At 33.5% G+C, this 18,551-nt stretch overlaps 1 protein-coding gene across 2 annotated transcripts in view; it reads left to right on the plus strand.

The window, feature by feature from the left end:
* Positions 1 to 18,551, plus strand: part of LOC140449818 (dynein axonemal heavy chain 1-like) — a 1,063,244-nt gene that overhangs the window by 573,454 nt on the left and 471,239 nt on the right. For both annotated transcript variants that reach the window (XR_011951893.1, XM_072543176.1), the window contains exons 32-33: positions 11,979 to 12,097; positions 13,059 to 13,264. Coding sequence is in view for 1 of the 2 variants with exons in the window: in XM_072543176.1 (XP_072399277.1) it covers positions 11,979 to 12,097; positions 13,059 to 13,264 (325 nt within the window). In the remaining variant the exon portion in view is untranslated. The remainder of the gene's footprint in view (positions 1 to 11,978; positions 12,098 to 13,058; positions 13,265 to 18,551) is intronic.

An 18,551-nucleotide genomic window follows, 5' to 3' on the forward strand; every position in this document is an offset into this window, starting at 1 on the left:
TTGCATTCAAATAATATATTTTGCGTCCAGTGCTGCGAATTTTTCGTATTTCTTCTAAATATTTACTTCTCCACAGAATTATTTCATTTTTTTATAATAGCATACTTTTTCTGTTGCGTTTTACATATCGAAAGTTCATTTCATGCATGGTCCTGATTAAGACCAGCTTGATACAGCTAACGGATACTTTTGTTAAACTGCTACAAATGTCGACCGCTTGGCTAACATTTAATGCCATTTTTCTGCCGACAATTCCTTCATAAATGTTTCGTATTATTACCTTCTCTTCGGATGTTAACATTTTTCAGTAACAGTAGAATTTTTCGACCTACTAAACTAGAAAGACTGTGTCAAACACAATACCGTTAGCCCTTTTTCTATAAAAATTCCGTGTGGTGCAAAAAAACAATAAGAAAAACAGCGTCCAAATCTCGGCGTGGTGTCACATTTCAGGAGAAAGTCTTCAATGACAGCCGAAAAGTAATGATATTTTGACGAGCTCTACGGTAGGAAAATGCTAGTTTGGTGGAAATTGTACCAATTGTGCCGGTGATAAAATACGACTAACTAAATCAGGGAGGTTTTGATTAGAAGGCATATAATGCCGAGTAGAGTGTGGTATTAGTTCTTCTATGTATTTAATACGATTGAAAATTTATGGGTAGAAAAATTAGCTCAAGGGAGCGCAATCGTCGAGTCAGATCAAATTTTGGAAGATCGGAAGGAGAACCTTTGACAAAGGTGACTAGATCAGCCAGCAATATGGCAGCCAAGAGTTCTAATCTTGTCGAGTCAGAGCGAGCATGAAAATTGGACAAGTCTCGTTGACAAAGGTGACTAGATCAGTCAGCAGTATAGCTGCCAAGAGCTCCGATCTTGTGATAGATGTTCCTGTATAGAAATAACACCAGAAATGTAACACATATAAGTACAGAGGTCAGAGATATATCTGTTCAGATGTTCCATCATCCCAGGATACATTGAAGTGCCACAACGGTTGTAGAAGACGTTTGAATAGCAAAAAGACATGGAAAAAAAATAAGAACAAGAGGATAGCCACAAAAATACGACTGATTTACGAACGAATAGCCTGCTTTGTAAAAGGTTTGTCAAAAGGGAGAGAAAAATGAGAAAAGAAGTCAGTCGTAGGATTCCATTTTAGGCTCAGTTCCGTAAAAATGGAAGGTTTCTGTTTGTCAGCGAACAACATGTCAAAATGTCTAAACCAAAGCCTTTAAAATAAACGTAGATGGTTGTTAACGTTGTTGTTTTGCCTAGCGAAAAACCGTCGAGCTTTAAAAGCTAAGCAAGTTCTTACTGCAGAAGGTAAGTAGATCAAAGAGAATCACTTTTAGCGTGATTCTGACGGAAGGTCGTCGAGATGGTTGCTGGCCCATTGCCTAGCGGAAAACCATCGAGCTTTAAAAGCTAAGCGAGTTCTCACTGCAGAAGGTGAGTAGATCAAAGAGTTACTCTTGTAGAGCTTTTTAAGCGAAATAAAACAAAAAAGAAGTGTCACAAGTAACGGTACGTTAGGAGAGGAGGAAAACTCTTGGAGATGTGGTGAAAAATCCGATCTCCAAAGAACTCCTTAATTGTTCAAAAATTCCTTATTAACTTTAATTTGTCGATACGTTTACTTCATATCGCAAATGAAATAACAACGAAAATATCGAAAATTAAGTAAAGAACGAGATGCCCTTTTAGGACTAGTATCAAAAGCGTCGATTGGCGACACACCTCGAACTTCATATAGATTGGCATCGAAGCTAGTACGAATTTTGGAGAAAAGAAGCGACATAAAAATTTGTTTTTTGAAAACTGTGTGAGCGTTAATAAATAGTCGATTTAAAATCGGATTCAGGAACCGGCATCATATGTTGAGAAGTAATAAAATCTTCCATGAATGTAACATATGTCTCTCTGAGGTTCGGAAGTTTCCTGAAGCGATTCGCTAGCATAGAAAACGAAGTTATGCATAAGAATAACGAGAATGTAGCGAAGATAAACGAGAGAAGAAAGATAAGTAAATAGGATTGTGTTGTAAAAACATCGGTAAACAGAAAATCGGCCTGTTAACTTTCGGAAAATCAACAACTTAGAAATATTCTTCACGAGCTTCGTCGTGTTGGGACAAAACTAACAGGTGCTTACTGTTTTCGACTTCACAAAACCTTTGTAGAAAATATTTATGTTTGTATACATAGAAGTACGAAAGATGTGAAATAGAATATAGAAGAAGTCGTAGAGACTCGCCATAATATTATTAAAAACATAAAAGAACAATATTAAATGTAAAATATGAAAATAAATATTACATACCGTCCCAAACATATACTATATTTTTGGACAAAGAATATATATTTTTTGGTATAGAATAAGTTTTTATTTCTTATTTTATGACTATATTTATTTTCCATTGAAAGCATACTTTTTGAATTTACTGCCTAAAATTTAGAACCTACGTTTTGAATTTGCCGCCAAATGATTTTGGTTTCGACCCGTCCACATTTGGCGCTAGAAACTCTCTCCCAAAAACTTCTGTGGGATTTACCATACTAGAAAGCTTTGTACTCTGTCCTTTGTATTTCATGTACCTATCTATAGGTAAAACAAACACTCCTGACCATGGAGCTGCGCGAAGGCGGAGTCAAATTCACGTAAAGGCAGAAAGGTTCTATTGTAAGTGGAATTATACAGTGCACAGTACAATGCGTTTTGGATGGAAGTGGGGACTAAACCAAATTTCGTCTACTGCGCCGTGGTCAGGAGTGCTTGCACTATCTCTACTTCATCTGACTATCTTGAGTAATTTTTTGTAGTTATGTGCATGCGAAGGCTTCTGTTTTTTAACAAAATCTGTATTTGTTCAAAGAAATTATGTTTTTTTCATGGATCAATCAATTAGTTTTAAATATAAATAAATCGGATGTTGTCAATTTTATTCGTTAAGATAAATAATGTATTCAGTTAACACTATTTTAATGGACTCTATTATGTCGTGTCGCCCTCAGATCTGTTCACTCATTCTCTTTATTATCCATTAATTCATTAGTTTTTATAGTTTAGTAAATATTTAAACGAATGATTTAAAATATTAAATAGATTATAAAATATATTTATACCTACATATTTCATATGAATATACTTGTATATACTTTAAATATTTATATAACTAATAAATGAAAATATGCCAAACAGATACACGTACATTGTACATACAGGATAGTCCAATAATAATTTATTTAGTCTTTATTTTAAAGAAGTTTGGAAAGACAAGAAATTAGAATTAATTACTATTTAAATGGAAATAAGTCACAATTAAAGGTTAAAAAAATTAGAAGTTTTCCAAATGAGAAATAATTACACGGTGTTGCAAAGATTTTGATGATAGGTATTGCATTTGAAATGTGACCGAAGGTTTTATTATCTGGTGATTAAATTGTTGTGACTTATTTAAAAATGTAAATGAACGTAAACAGTAATTATTTTCAAGTGTTTCCAAAGTACCTTCTTCTTATTTTGCCGTCTTTTAACAAAGATTAGCGATCACTTCTTTAAACTTACACGCTTCCCTATCTTTTGCCACGTAAGATATCTGTTCAATACTGAGGTAAGTCCAATCTCTAATACTCCTCAGTCAAGATTTTTCCTTTCTTCCCACGCCTTTTCTTCCCTCCACTCTTCCTTGCATGGTGACGTGTAGAAGAAAGTATTTATTATTTAGAAGTATGTGGCTCAGATACGATATTTTTCTTGTTTTAATTGTATTCATAAATCTATATCACAGCGGGCATGCATGTCAAAATCCCTCCTTTGAAGAAACTCAAAATTTCTCGCATTCACTAACGATATAGTTCTAGTGGGCAGAAGTATAAGAGACATGGTGCAGTGTTTTACAAAGCTTGAAGACGCAGTAACTGAATTAGGACATGCGATAAACGAGGAAGAAACCAAATATACGTTGGTTTTTAAAAATCCCCAAAATACCCAACAGAGAATTCAAATTAACAACCATACCCTTGAGTAAGTTCAAAAATTCACATATCTTGGATCGCTAGTAAACGCAACAAACACAACAAGCAACGAAATAAAAAGACGCATAGCAATAGCAAGCAGAACTGTTTACAGTCTCCAGAAACATTTAAAAAATTAAAATATAAAACCTGCAGTAAAGCTTAATATATACAAGACCTTAATAAGACCGGTTTTGATATATGGGGCTGAAACGTGGACCTTATCTCAAAATGATGAAAGACTTTTTGGTATTTTTCAAGGAAAAGTTCTTAGAAAGATTTTTGTGGCCTTAAGTAAAAATAGGCTATGGCGTCGAAGATAGAACTTTGAACTACATATAACAGGTATACACCGATCCAGATATTGTGAAATTCGTTAAAGTGCAGATACTTAGATGGGCTGGACACATTGCTAGAATGTCAGATCACGAATACACGAAGAGATTAACATTTTCAAAACCAGAGGGCACCAGAAGTAGAGGTTGACCATCAAGGACATGGATTGATGATGTGGAAGAAGACCTACAGATTCTATGGGTCAGAAGATGGAGAGAAATTGCCAGAAATCGACAGGAATGGCGACTTCTTTATGAATAGGCCAATATCCACAACGGATTGTTGAGCCAGTTATGATGATGATAGTCATTAAAAACGAAGTCATAAGGCAGTGGCGAAGGAAAGTATCCGACAGGGCAGAATGGAAGAACATTGTTAAGCAGGCCAAGACTCACAAAGGGTTGTAGCGCCATTAGAAGAAGAAGAAGAAGAAGAAGTCATTAAAAACAGTTGTCAATGTAGACAAATTGCGTGCATAAATTTTCAAAAAAAAATCTAAGATAGTACAAAGTTTGCCGAGTTAACTAGGATAATATAAATAGTGGATTGGAAGGTAAATTATTACAAGTATTGTATTGTAACGAAATAGCCCATCTCCGATACGTCATAATAATTCTTAGAAGGATGAATCTAAAAAACGTAAGAATCGGCATGTCAATAGCGCCCGTCTTTCGGACTGGTGCTTTCGATGACACGAATTAGAGGTAGGCTACTCTCGAAAATTCTCGAACATAATAATTTGTATATATGTATATAAGTAACGGTGATTGAGGTAGTTTGGTTGTTAAGATACTACCGAACTGTAAACTTATAAATAAATATATTTATATAAATTCGAACCGCTCGTTTTATTTAATCTCGCTACAGTATCAATCTTATATGTTTATTAGCACGTATTTAATATAAATTACTACAAAAAGGAAATAATTACAGTAGAATCCCGATTATCCGTGTTTACTGGACCGGGTGGTGGCACGGATAATTGAAATCCACGGATAATTCGAACATTTTTTTAATGTATATGTACATATGTACATTGTACATATATGCATATATAACTATCATAAAAAGATAACAGAAAAAATCAAACTCATAAGTTCAAACTAACTTTTATAGTACATAAAACCATACATAACAGAACAAAAAATAGATTTCTACCGAAATAAATTTTTATATTAAATAATAAAAATAAAAACTACATAAAGGTATTATACAGTATGATGTAAATGTATGGAATAAATTCATTATTTCGGAAACAGACGACTTTTCAAAAAAATAATAAAACAGGTCAATTTTAATTATTGAATGACCATCAAATATGTGTTGGACATTACGTCATCAGTGTTGGCGTAATGACGTAATCGAAGTTTTTTTTATATACAAACCGAGGTCACGCGACAGCTCATTAGAAAGGCCTCCTTATTGTCTTTCCAACGATATAACCATTTAAATATTTATTTCTACAATGTTAACCAAAACTGTTGGTTTATTAATACAATAAACTTACAATAAATGTTTTCTTAAATACAATTAAATTACAACAAATGTTCAAATTGACAACCTTCAGCAATAATACAATGTGTAAGATGGCCAATAAATTCTTTCCTAACGTTTTCGATGACTTCAGGTGTTATTTGTGCAATTTCCGTTCTGATGCGCTTTTTCAACTCTTCTACATTATTCTGTCGATTTTGATACACTCTGCTCTTTAAATATACCCACAAAAAAGTTAAACAGAGTTAAATCTGGAGACCTTGGTGGTCATTCGATGGGCCCCCTTATACCTATCCACCTATCTGGGAAAAGTTTATTAAGGTAATTTCGTACCTCAACGCCGTAGTGTGGGGTGTATTTATGTGTACCATAAATCAGTTCTATTTGAAAATAGCTGATTCGGCTGTGGAAACAAATAATCCTAAAGAAATTCAAGATAACGAGAAGCAGTTAAGTGTTCTTCAAAAATATGGCCACACAATTTAATTGTTTATAATGCCGGCCCAAACATTTACCTTCTCGGGATATTGTGACCCTTCCATCCAATGTGGATTTTCACTTGCCCAGTGTCGGTATGTCTGGCGATTTACGTGACCGTTCAGGTTAAAAGACGCTTCATCAGAAAAAAGTACTTTTTGTATGAAACCCTGATCTCTGTTACATTTTTCCATAACGTTTCGCAGAATTCGATTTTTCTATAAAAGTAATCTTCTAATAGCTCCTGGACCAGATGTACTTTGTAATTATCTAGTCTTGTCTTTGTAGTTATCTAGTGCGTCCTGCCTAGAACTGGTATGGGGATTTTCTTGAAACTCCAGTAGAACGTCCAGTTTCTTGGCTTCGGATACTGATTTTCTACCACTTCTGGGAAGATCTTTAACATGGCCCGTTTCTCTAATTTTTTTTTTCAATTTTACTTACTGTTGATTGAGTAATTATTTCGCGATTGGGGTAATTAGCATTAAATAAATTACGAACTTCTGCTTGAGTCCTCACTCTATCTCCATAACCAATCATAATTAAAATCTGGATTCGTTCTGTTTCTGTTAGTTTCAGTTTTGTAAATACTGTTATTAATGCTTAAGAGTAAAAATTTGACGTCTATTATTTGAGAGACTCACAGATCATTGACAAATAAAGACGAGTCAACGACAATTAAATATTTTTGAAAAATAACTTGGAATACTTACTACAATAATTAATTTCAGATTATAATGTAGCATTGTTTGTTATCAATGTATTTTTTTGATCGGAACTAGCTAAAAACACTATTTCGTTTTATTCCCAGTGAAGTTTCTTAGTATATTTTAGTTCAGAGAGTGAATATTTATTGTAATTCCATGTTAAATAACAAAGTTCATAATTTTGGTCAACCCTGTAGAAATAAATATTCAAGTTACATGGTTGCAAAGACGATAAGCAGATCTTTCAAATGAGCTGTCGCGTGACCTCGGTTTGTATTTAAAAAATTCGTCGATTACGTCATTACGCCGACACTGATGACGTAATGTCCAACAAATATATTAGTTGATGGTCACTCAAAAATTAAAATTGACGTGTTTTAAGATTTTTTTTAAAGTCGTCTATTTCTGAAATAATGAATTTATTCCATACATTTGCATCATAGTGTATATTTTAGGTGGCTATGCTTTGGAAAAAAAATCAGTCACTTTGGCCTGTGATAAGAGTGTTCAATTTTTTATAATTTTCTGAAGTATTTTACGCAAATTTAAAATATCGACAAAGTCTGAAGATTCTTGTTGCTCAAAATAGTCTATTACAACAGTGACAGCTTTCTCAGCCTTTTGGTTAGTTATTCTGTTGATTAATAACGTTCCATCATTGTCTTCATCTTTAGTCTCATTTTCGGATGAAACAGGTTTTGGCATACCAGTGAGAAACCAATTCGACAATTTCGCCGTTGCTGAAGAGCTGATAGCCTGATTCATTTTTATCACACTCGGTCCATCTCTCAACCTCGGCCTCATCAATTTCTTCAAACACATTGGCGTTGCACACTAGTGCAGTTAGTTCAGCTATGATAGTGTCTTTATCATCATATTCCATGATACTTTCATCTTCCTCTCACGTCATTATTTTGTAAAAAGCTCTTTTGATAGGGGTCTCCTTCACTTTATTCTATGCATTTGCCACTGTAAAAATTGCATCTTTTATGGTGAACGATTGCAAAACTTCATCAGATGAACTTCATCCAACAAGTTCATCATAAATTCTCGTCTCGAGTCGTTTCATTTTCTCAATAACACCTCGATCCATTGGTTGAGCAATGGATATAATATTGTCTGGAAAAAAAAGAACAAAGAAATTTCCATCGTCAGATCTTAGGGTCGCCTCATTGGGATGAGCACCAGCATTATCCAGAAGAAGAACCACCTTTTGTGGTAATTTTTCTTTCTTCAAATAAAACTATTTTAGGAATGAACTTATTATGGAACCAATCTTTGAAAATGTCAGAAGTTATCCATGCAGCCTTCTGGTTCTAATAGTGAACTGGGAGATTCTGTCGTTTCATATTTTTAAAAGCGCGAGGATTTTTTGACTTTCCAATCATAGTCAGCTTCAGTTTATGGCTGCCAGACACGTTGGCACAACACAACACTGTTATCCTGTATTTACTTTTTTTATACCCAGGTGCACTCATCTCATTACCTGCAACTAAAGTTTTTGTACGTTTTTCTCGCCAGTATAATCCTGTTTTGTCAGCATTATAAATTTGAGAAAGTTGTTAATTATTTTCTGTAATTATGGTCTCCAGCTCATAGCAAAATTCCACCATTGCTTCTCCGTCGGCACTGAGCTTTTCACCTTGGATGTTAAGCTCACGAATTCCGTGACGTTTTTTGAATCGATGTAACCAACCACTGGATGCATTAAAAGGTTCTTGGATTTTAAAATTTTTGTGAAAAATCTCCGCTTGCTTAGCACACATTGGTCCCGAAATTGGTACGCTTCATCGAGTTTTTGAAAAGTAGATCCTTTCAACGATTTCCGTGCAGATATGTTTTTAAAAGGGTCAGATTGAGATATAACATTTTATAGTTTCAATTTGTTTCTATTTATATCGCGTATTATTTGCTTATCAACTTCGTAGCTCCGTGATAATGATGTGACACTTTCACCCTTTTCACTTCTGTTTAAAATCTCTAGTTTTTGTTCAATCGTTAACACTAGTTCTCTTTCGTTTAACCTTAACCGGTCCGGTACTGTAGCAGTAGCGTAACTGGTCCGGCATAGTCTGCGAAACTACTGTTTTCAAGAAATTAAAACAACACTCAAAAATAATTTTTTTATTAAGAAAAAATATTACAAACATACCCTGATATATTTATATAAAGGTGAACGTATTAGATTTGGGCATTATTTGGGTTAAGAAAAAAAATATTAAAATAAAACTGACATCCATACAAATATTTTGTGAGAAAGTACATAGTTTTGTGAAATAATTAAAAAAATATATAAAAAACACTATGAAAAAAAATGTATACCTAGAATAAATGTTCAAACGGCACACTAAACAAAAAACTGGGTAAAATAAAAATCGATCAAAATTATTTGTTTCCATATAATATTTGTTTACATCCCAAACAAACAGGCTTTTTGCCATGCAAGCACAGTTATTTTGTGATCCTGCGATTTCTACTCGAACACAAACTGCAAATCTTGCGTTTTTCTAAAATATAAACATCCGTCTGATTGTTCTCTTGTTCTTCTTGAACTCCAAGTATCTGGTTAATTGTAAGACTTAATTGACGTGGAATGTTCGTCATTGTCATTCGTCTTTTCCTGTGATCTTGCACTAACACGAACACCTTTTTCTTTTATTACTGGATAATTTTTGTAACACTGATGTAGAATATATGAATTTGCTATAGAAATGTCCAATATGCGGAAAAAAATTGTGAAGGACCATCTTCAGGTTCGACGGCTTGAGGTGCTTTTGGAGCATTTCTCATCTAGGGAATCTACACCTCCCTTATTTTCATTATAATAAGAAATAATTTCTGGTTTTTTAGTAGAGGAATCACTATAACGTCTACTATGCATTGGAGATATAAGTAATGTAGCCTTTTCCACTTTTCCTACATTAGAAATTAAGGTACATTCTTCCCTAAATCCATAAATTGTTGACCCTTCAGGTCTGTTTCTGTTGGGCAGAAAAGATGGAGGTATTTCAGCCTTATTTTTTTCAGTGCGCCCACATAAGTCAAGTTTTTCGTTCCTAAAATAACCACTAATTGAATAGAAGAGTACCAATTATCAGCGATAATTGGTACCATATTTCGGTTGCTACCAAAGAGCGGTTTAGAGCAACGCAGCTTGTGTAGGCTTTAAGAATTTTTTGCACTCGTCACTGATCCATCTGAGTCTTTTCCGCTGTAGATGTAAGCATTATACACATAACCATTACTTGCAATTAAGACACTGTAAGACACTGTAATTTGACTCCGTATTTAGCCGGTTTGTTAGGCATGTAAATTTTAAACCGGCATTTACCTCGAAAACTTACACGCATTTCATCAATTGTGGCAGATTAACCAAGTCCACATACACTTTGACAATTTTCAATGAAAATATTGAATATAAATAAAATAGCTACAGTTGGTTCATCTTTTTGCGTTCCTCCTTGTCTTCAGGATTGTCGAATCAGATAGCGAGTAAAAGAACAGCCAATCTTTTTTTGCTCATAACTGCTTTGAAGATTTATCTTCCAGTTCCATCTGTTGCAAATAAACGGTCTATATTTTCGTGACTGGAGTTGAAAATGGCAGTGTAAACAAGGAGTTCCAAAAATGCTCTTAACTCAATAACATTTATTTCTCTAAGATGATGGATAGAACTAGCAGAATATTTCTGACGCATTGATCGTAATTTTGTGTTTGTATTCTGCTCAATATGTTGTAGAATGTTATCACTAAACAACATATTCCAAACAGACAAGGGTATCGCAGCCTCGCCGAGCATTTTTGCCTTTGTTTTTAGAATTGGCACTTTTATGACAATTTAGGAACTGAGAGAAAGTTGTCGCAAATACACGCACTTGTCAAGCTCCAATAGTTTAAGGATTAGATAGAAGGACTTGCCTGTGGGCGGTGCCAATTTCCAATAAAATATAATTAAAAATATGGAATCGTCTGTCAGATGACGCCGGGCCAGTTAAGGGTTAACACTGATTGTTGACATTTTGAAAATAAAAACACGTTATAAGAATATGTAATCAGAGTCGCGACTGATTTCTAGCATCTGTATTATATAGCTTCAAACTATGTACTAAATCTCACACATTCGACGTAACACGCAGCGGCAATGTTGCCAACTCTATTGGAAGCTATTATAGTATGAGCTGGGAGATTATTATAGTTATAATATTTACCATATTTACATAAAACTTTAAGAGTGGGTGAATGATTTATGGTTACCATTACGTGCCGATGCCGATGTTAATTAATATGGTTTAGGTATCAAATTACAATTACGAATTTCCGGGATTTCTCATTCTTTGCAATTCATTTTTAAATAATACAGGGAAGTATCAAATAAATTTTAGTACAAAACAAAATACTAGATTTTCGAACAGAAACAGAAGTAGAAATTATAGTACAAAATACGTACTATATTTACTTTGAAATTTTATAGTACATGAAGTTGTAATTATCGTACAAATACTATAATTATAGTACGTTTGGCATCACTGCGCATAAGCTACCGGTTTCCAGGGATTCCCTGAGCACTGACGCTATGGATATTATATTATGCGCCTTTTCCACGGCGTAGTAATTTGCGGTGAAGTCATTCTGATAAAACGCCAATTCAATGTTAAGTAGCACGGATAATCCGCAGCCCGGATAATACGCGCACGGATAATCGGGGTTCTACTGTATATGTATATTTTAGTTTAAAATCGTTAAAAGTTGTACGTAAATGTAAATATTCCGTTATTTTTGTTTAAAATTATAACAGGACTACTCTGTAAATCTATTTTTATTTACCTTTATGGTTCACGTTCGATATAAAATGCAAAAATATTCTAAAAATGTATATTTAAATCATCAATTTAATTAATTAATTTTTATACAAACAAAAACATAGTAAATATAATTTACATTTTTTAAGGTTACATGACGGGGGATTCACAGATATAACAATGGATGGAGAGCCTCATCCCCCTACTTGGAGGAGTTGGATGGAAAATATAGAAGAATATAAAATTACTAGAGATATGAAATATTCAGGTAAATCTTACAACGATAAAATGTATGTCTTATATAGGCCAGTAAATGAACGTGACGGCAATACACTGTAATTTTACCTATCACCACCGAATAGCGTGAAAATTTGGATTTGGATTCTAATTACCCTACACTTTACTTTGGAACTTGTGCCGTTGGTTACTTTATATTTCTTAGATTTTATTGATTAATTGCATTTAATATATGTACAACTTGATTGTTGTATCCTAAGTCTGTTTAAAAGTCACAGTAGACCTTTTAGGTCGATTAAAAGGATAATTAAGTATCTTCTTCTTCTTAGAGTGCCATATCCCTACGGAACGTCGGCGACAACCATGCTTATAATATTGTTATACTGATCTCGGTCTTGCACTACGTGTAGCAATTGGTCCGCTGTCAAACCTGTCCACTGTCGCAAATTCCTCAACCAAGAGAGTTTCTTCCGTCCTATCCATTTCTTTCCTTCGATTTTACCGTTGAGAATTAGCCGAAGGAACTTATATCTTGGTCCTCTGATTATATGTCCAAGATATTCTAGTTTATCATTAAGTATATCATAGACATATAATAGAAGATGGACTGATCGTTGCAATACTAGCCAGTTCCCCCAATGCGACAGAGAAAACTGAAGCATGGCAGTCCCTGCATTTCTGTCTAATGGGTCAGGTTTATCGACCACGTGACCTTCCATTGATTATTTAGGTCACGTGGTCTATAAACCTGTAAAATTAGGAAGAGATGCAGGGACTGCTTTGCGTCAGTTTTCTTTATTGCACTGGAGGAATGAGCTGGTATTGCAACGATCAGTATATCTTCTGTTATATGTCTATGCAGTATATTGAACATAACCTAACCTAATGTAACGCTTATAAAGCAATTTAGGCCACAGTGAACATACAGTTTTTGGTTTATACAATTTCTACAACAGTTTGAATACCATTTAATTAACATCTTAAAATTTCAGATATTGAGATTCCGACAGTGAACAACGTACGCAATGCAGAGCTTATGGGAATGGTTCTAAATAATGAGGACAATGTGTTGGCCGTCGGTCCAACAGGAACTGGTAAAACACTTACAGTTATCGGAAAACTCAGCAAAAATATGCATAAGAAATTTATTTGCGATTTCTTCAGCTTCTCAGCTCGAACTACAGCAAACCAAACGCAGGTATGGATTTGCGATGTTTTCGAAGTAAATTAATAGATTAATTTTTGTAATTTACTTAAGGTAATTTTGCTAAAGAAAAAATTTATTATTTTTTTTATATGTATGGGGGACATTTCAAAATGCTCATGTTTTTAAAATTTAATTCAAGGATTAAAGACTTAAGAGTATTTAACACTTATTTCGTCAATTAAAAACTAAGTGGGAGAGTCATCAATCTTTTTTAATTAGTAGGATAAGGCCGCCTATATTGGACCGGCTTCTAAATTGGACCTTTGCAGATTTGAGCGAACCGACAAGTGGTGCTATCCGTTAATACCAACTAGAACAACTGGTTTTGTGTGTGTTGTATGTACTTGAAAAAAGTGGAATGTAAACACTTTTAGCTGTAAATCCGTAAAATAGTTTCGAAACACAATTCAGACGAAACTTTAAACAGATACATAGACGCTTTGTACGTGAAATCAAATCTTGACTGTCTTTTTCATTTTATTCGGATCTACTCTGTATAAGTACAAGAAACCAATTCGCTAATGATTTCTGCTTAGTTGAAGAGACATGTCGTGGAATGCAAATTTTAGATTGCCCATGTCTCTATTAACATCTTTATCAACGTCTGCTTTGCCTTGCAATTTTTAGAAGGCTCAGATTAAGGCAGAAATCTGAATTGTGTTTCGAAACTATTTTATGGATTTATTATCAGATGTCGCTATTGCGTTCGTTTCGAAGCCATTTTAGTGTTGCTTCTTAAAGACAGGAAAAATTTATTTTTCACGTTGAGAACGCCTATGAATATCTGTTCTGATGAGCCTTATTAAGGCGAAATACGTATAAACAGATACATAGACGCTTTGTACGTGAAATCAAACCTTGACTGTCTTTTTCATTCAATTCACTTTTAGCTGTATTACTACTAAATAAATATAACACTTGGTCTTGAAATCTTTATTTTAGTATTTACTGACAAATTGAAAGTACGAATCTGACCTGTTGCGTACCTTCCGACATCTTTTCTTGCACTCTCTTTGATTATGCGCGGTGGGCCAGGTACTTACAATCTGCGCTCTAACGTACCATAGGCGTGTGAAATAAAAATAAAATGTAGTATTAAAAAATATGAACTAAATACAATAATGGCCTTAACAACTACATTCCGAAACCTGCTAGGGTTTCAACACGTGTGCAGCTGTAAACAACGGTTAAGAAAATATTAATGTTTTCGTGATTATTTAACTTTTAATACAAAGATACTACTAGTTACCGTTTACGTATGTAATCACAACATTTATAATATCTTTATTTCTCAAGATTCATTAACCCTTCAGTAGTCGCTAGGAATTTTTGAAAATTAGTAGTCGCGCTCAATCGAAACGACCGTTTGGTCTTTTACTTCTTAGTTTGTGTTAATAAAAGTATTTGGAACCAGTTTAAGTAAAGCACGATTTTATTAAGGTTTAATAAGTAGAGTAACACTTAAAAAAACTATTTTCTACTCCGATAAAAAAAAGAAAACTTTTAGTTAATCCGAATAAGTTCAGTTTGGCTTTCTTCGCATACTGCACGTGTATGTTCTCTGCATAAAAACTTTTTACATTTACTGCAGGAAACAGTCGTTTTATTTTGCCCATAGACCTTTTACCCATATTGACAAAACATCATTCTTTCCAAATATCAAGCAGTTCCTTGGTGGAACTCTTCTTGTGAAGAGACGGTTCGTCTATCCAAAAAAGCTTTAAATAAGTACCAAAAAAATAGAAGTCTTGAAAATCTAATAACTTACAAAAATTCAAAGGCAAGGCCAAACACGTAGTTAAAAAAAGTAAAAAATCATCCTGGCAAGATTACGTATCATCTATCAAAGAAAACTTTTTTGAATTTTTGAGCCATTTTTGAAAAAAAAATACGACAAATTCAAGGTCACAAAACTAATAATTAAATTACTCGTTTAATTTCAAATGATATAGAGATCACTTCACATGAACTTATTCCTAACGCTTTTGTCAAACATTTCGAAGACAAGTTCAGGAATAAAACCAATAATATTATTTTATTTCATCATGACTTATATTCACACAGAAATTATCTGGTATCATCTGAATATAGAAGATCCCTTAATTCTCCTTTCACTATCCATGAGCTAATATCTGCCTTAGCTAATAGTAGAAACACTGCAGCTGGGCCCGATGATATTCCTTATACATTCCTAAAGCACTTGTCTAATTATAGTCTTAGTAAACTCTGATTATATTGTATAAACTTAATTTATACAATATAATCTGGAGTTCCCATAAATTTTCATCTCAGTGGAGAAAATCTATTGTTATACCAATACTTAAGCCAAATCAGCCAACTATCTTTCCACAATCTTACAGGCCCATCTCTCTCACATGCACTATGTGTAAGCTAATGGAAAAAATGATCAGCAAACGATTTATGGAACATATATTAATCTAAAAGCAGCATTTATTAGGTGTGTCAGCTTAACAATGGATTTTCTTGGAAAATTTTTTTATATTTCTCCTGTTATGAGATTATATCCTGGAGCTTTCTTAGGATTTATAAATATTCTCTTTTATCTCTGTTGTTACTTCTCTAAGTGATGTCAATGTTATTCTGTCTTCCGTTTGGAATGGTTTTTTCTATCTCAGTTCCTCACCGTCATTTTCGTTCTGTTTGAACGTGCTTTCTAAATGATCTGCAAATCGTTATGGTTTCTGTTCATTATTTCTAGCCCAGTTGCAATTTTCCAACTTGATAGTACGAGAGTGAATAATCGGTTCTTCATTCTTTTTGTTGACTTCCATAACAAATAATCTGTATTCTGGCAGCTGTTAAATTACTTAAAAATAATCAATTGTTGAATTTTTTATATTCTGCATCTCCCTTTTTAGTTTTTATGTCTCATTATTTAGACTAGTTTGGACTCGTGGAGCTCTGTATTGCTGCCATTTTTTCTTAACTGTCTTTCTTCTACTACGACTTCTCTGATTCTTTTTTAAGTTTTAAAAGTTATTGTGGGAGTATTTCTCCAAGCTACCTGTTGGATATTTTTTATACAAACTTTTAATTCGTCATCAAGTTGCCTCGTGTTTCTCAATGGCACAGCAATATTAACATTTTTAACATCTGATAATAGTTCTTTCCCTTTAGTTGTAGTTTGCCTAGAGCCCCAGTGGGTATTATTTGCATAAGTCGCCTCCGACTAGTTCTCTTTTAATGCAGTGTCTAGGAGAACAATATATTGAACTTATATTTCATGCAAATTAAACCTTTATAAATAAAGTGCCGGTGTCCTTTAAGCTTTTTCCCTAAGGCAAATTTTATTTCACAATGAATTCAAAGCTTTAGAGAAGAAGAAAACATTTCTATCTCAGATATATAAATATAATGAGATTCCAAATAAATTTTCAACTTATTGAAATATAAATCCACTATTATCGTTTATTTATTCAGACGGTGCACGTTATAATGCTAGATACCTCAGAATTATTTCAGGTTTAGTAGTTTTGGACATTCTGGCACGTATTTTCTGAATAAATTATTTGCTAGTTAGGATAAATAGACATTCATATTATTGGATATAAATTAGAACAGCGCTATATTTAGCTGTTTTAATATTAAACTATGCTTGTCATGTTTTTATACTTTTGAGGAAAATGCAATTTTGATGTGATTTTGGATGAAACTGAAATAGTTTTGTCCCTTGTGGTTTTTGAATAAAACCAGCTAAATAATTGAGTCGTTTACTTACGATAGTAGCTATATCCATTTTACTGAAGATAAGACTAAATTAAAATACAATAGGAGTATTTTCGAGTTAAATGTTTATATGGGATTACGTCACAATTGATTGTGATGAAAATTATATTCTTAACAAACGTTTGACGTTTCGATTTCCACTTTGAAAATCGTTTTAAAAAAATATTGTTTTAAAAATTCTACTAAAATGTATAAACAATAAATTGTTTATAGGTTATGTTTTTTAAAATTGATGGTTGACCCACTTGACCTCGATCTTATAGGCAATGGCCTGCTTTTAGTTAAGGAATCTGATGATGGTGGTTTTACTCTTCTTATTTTCTTTTTTTCCTTTTTATAAGCAATTCTGCTTGTTCAATGTCAGACTAATACCTCTATGGAAGTTTGTCACTCCATTTTTTGCGCGGTCGTTCGATACTTCAGCCGATTGGTGACTTACATCTTGCTATTTTAAAGACACGCGTCTCTCCCATTCTGCTTATGTGGTTATTCCATTCTTTTATCCTATTTAGAGTCCATTCGTGTATACACTATACGTTACATTTTGTTCTAATGTCTTCTCTTCTCTTTCGATCTCTTAGCGTATTTCCTCCAATTCTTCTCATTACTATCATTCCTGCCGTTTCCAGTAGCCTTTGTGTTTGGCTGTGTCGGGTCTTATTTCTGAGGCATATGTTATTATTGGTCTTACGCCATATAGTGTTATTAAGGCATCCTACCATTCTATTTGCTTTTTGTGCTTGATCTCTCATTTCTTTGTCCAGGTTTCCATAGCTGAACAAGTACTTCCAGGGTATTTTATTTCTATTACTTCTGTAACGATAATATTTTGCTTACCATAGGGTAAGAAAATAGGGGTACTTATAAAATTGGGGAAAGAAACTAATGGGGGTCAAGATAGGGCAAGCAAAATAAACGCTACTATGCGAACGGGCACTCAGGGGTTAGTTGGAGAGCTGGGGTCGTGAATAAGTGAACGACAAGGGTTCGGATTTAGGCAGCTAAAAAAAATGGAATAAAGGGGTTACTTACGTAAATCTCCTGGAACAAAAACGAAACAAAGACAAGAATAAATACCTCTAGCTATTTAAATGGGGACGCCGCTTCGAAGAAAACTTCCTGCTGGAAGAAAGAAAGTTTCTTCCTTCCTAAAATAAAGAAACACAAACAGGTTAGGAGATTTTTTTAAAATAAATAAAAAAATGGATCAGAGAAACAAATCAAAACGTTTATTTTTGTCTCATACAATCAGTTATCAAACATACAGATTGCACAAAAATTATTAAAAGTTGCAAAATATAAAATTACAAAAAAAAACTTACATGTGTTGCCTGTTAACAAAGGAGATGTTAGGTTGCTACAAAATTCTTCGAAATGGTTCCTAGATTATCTTATTAATATGGCTAAATTAAAATTGAAGGATATCCTTCTTCATGAAAATATATAAGATTTAACTTTTTCTATAAAACATCTTTCTATACAAGCAAATTAAAAATTGTCACAACAAAAACAAATTAGAGTTAGCTGTCAG

Source organism: Diabrotica undecimpunctata, chromosome 9, assembly GCF_040954645.1.
Source record: "Diabrotica undecimpunctata isolate CICGRU chromosome 9, icDiaUnde3, whole genome shotgun sequence".
In the NCBI taxonomy this organism is placed as follows: Eukaryota; Metazoa; Arthropoda; class Insecta; order Coleoptera; family Chrysomelidae; genus Diabrotica; species Diabrotica undecimpunctata.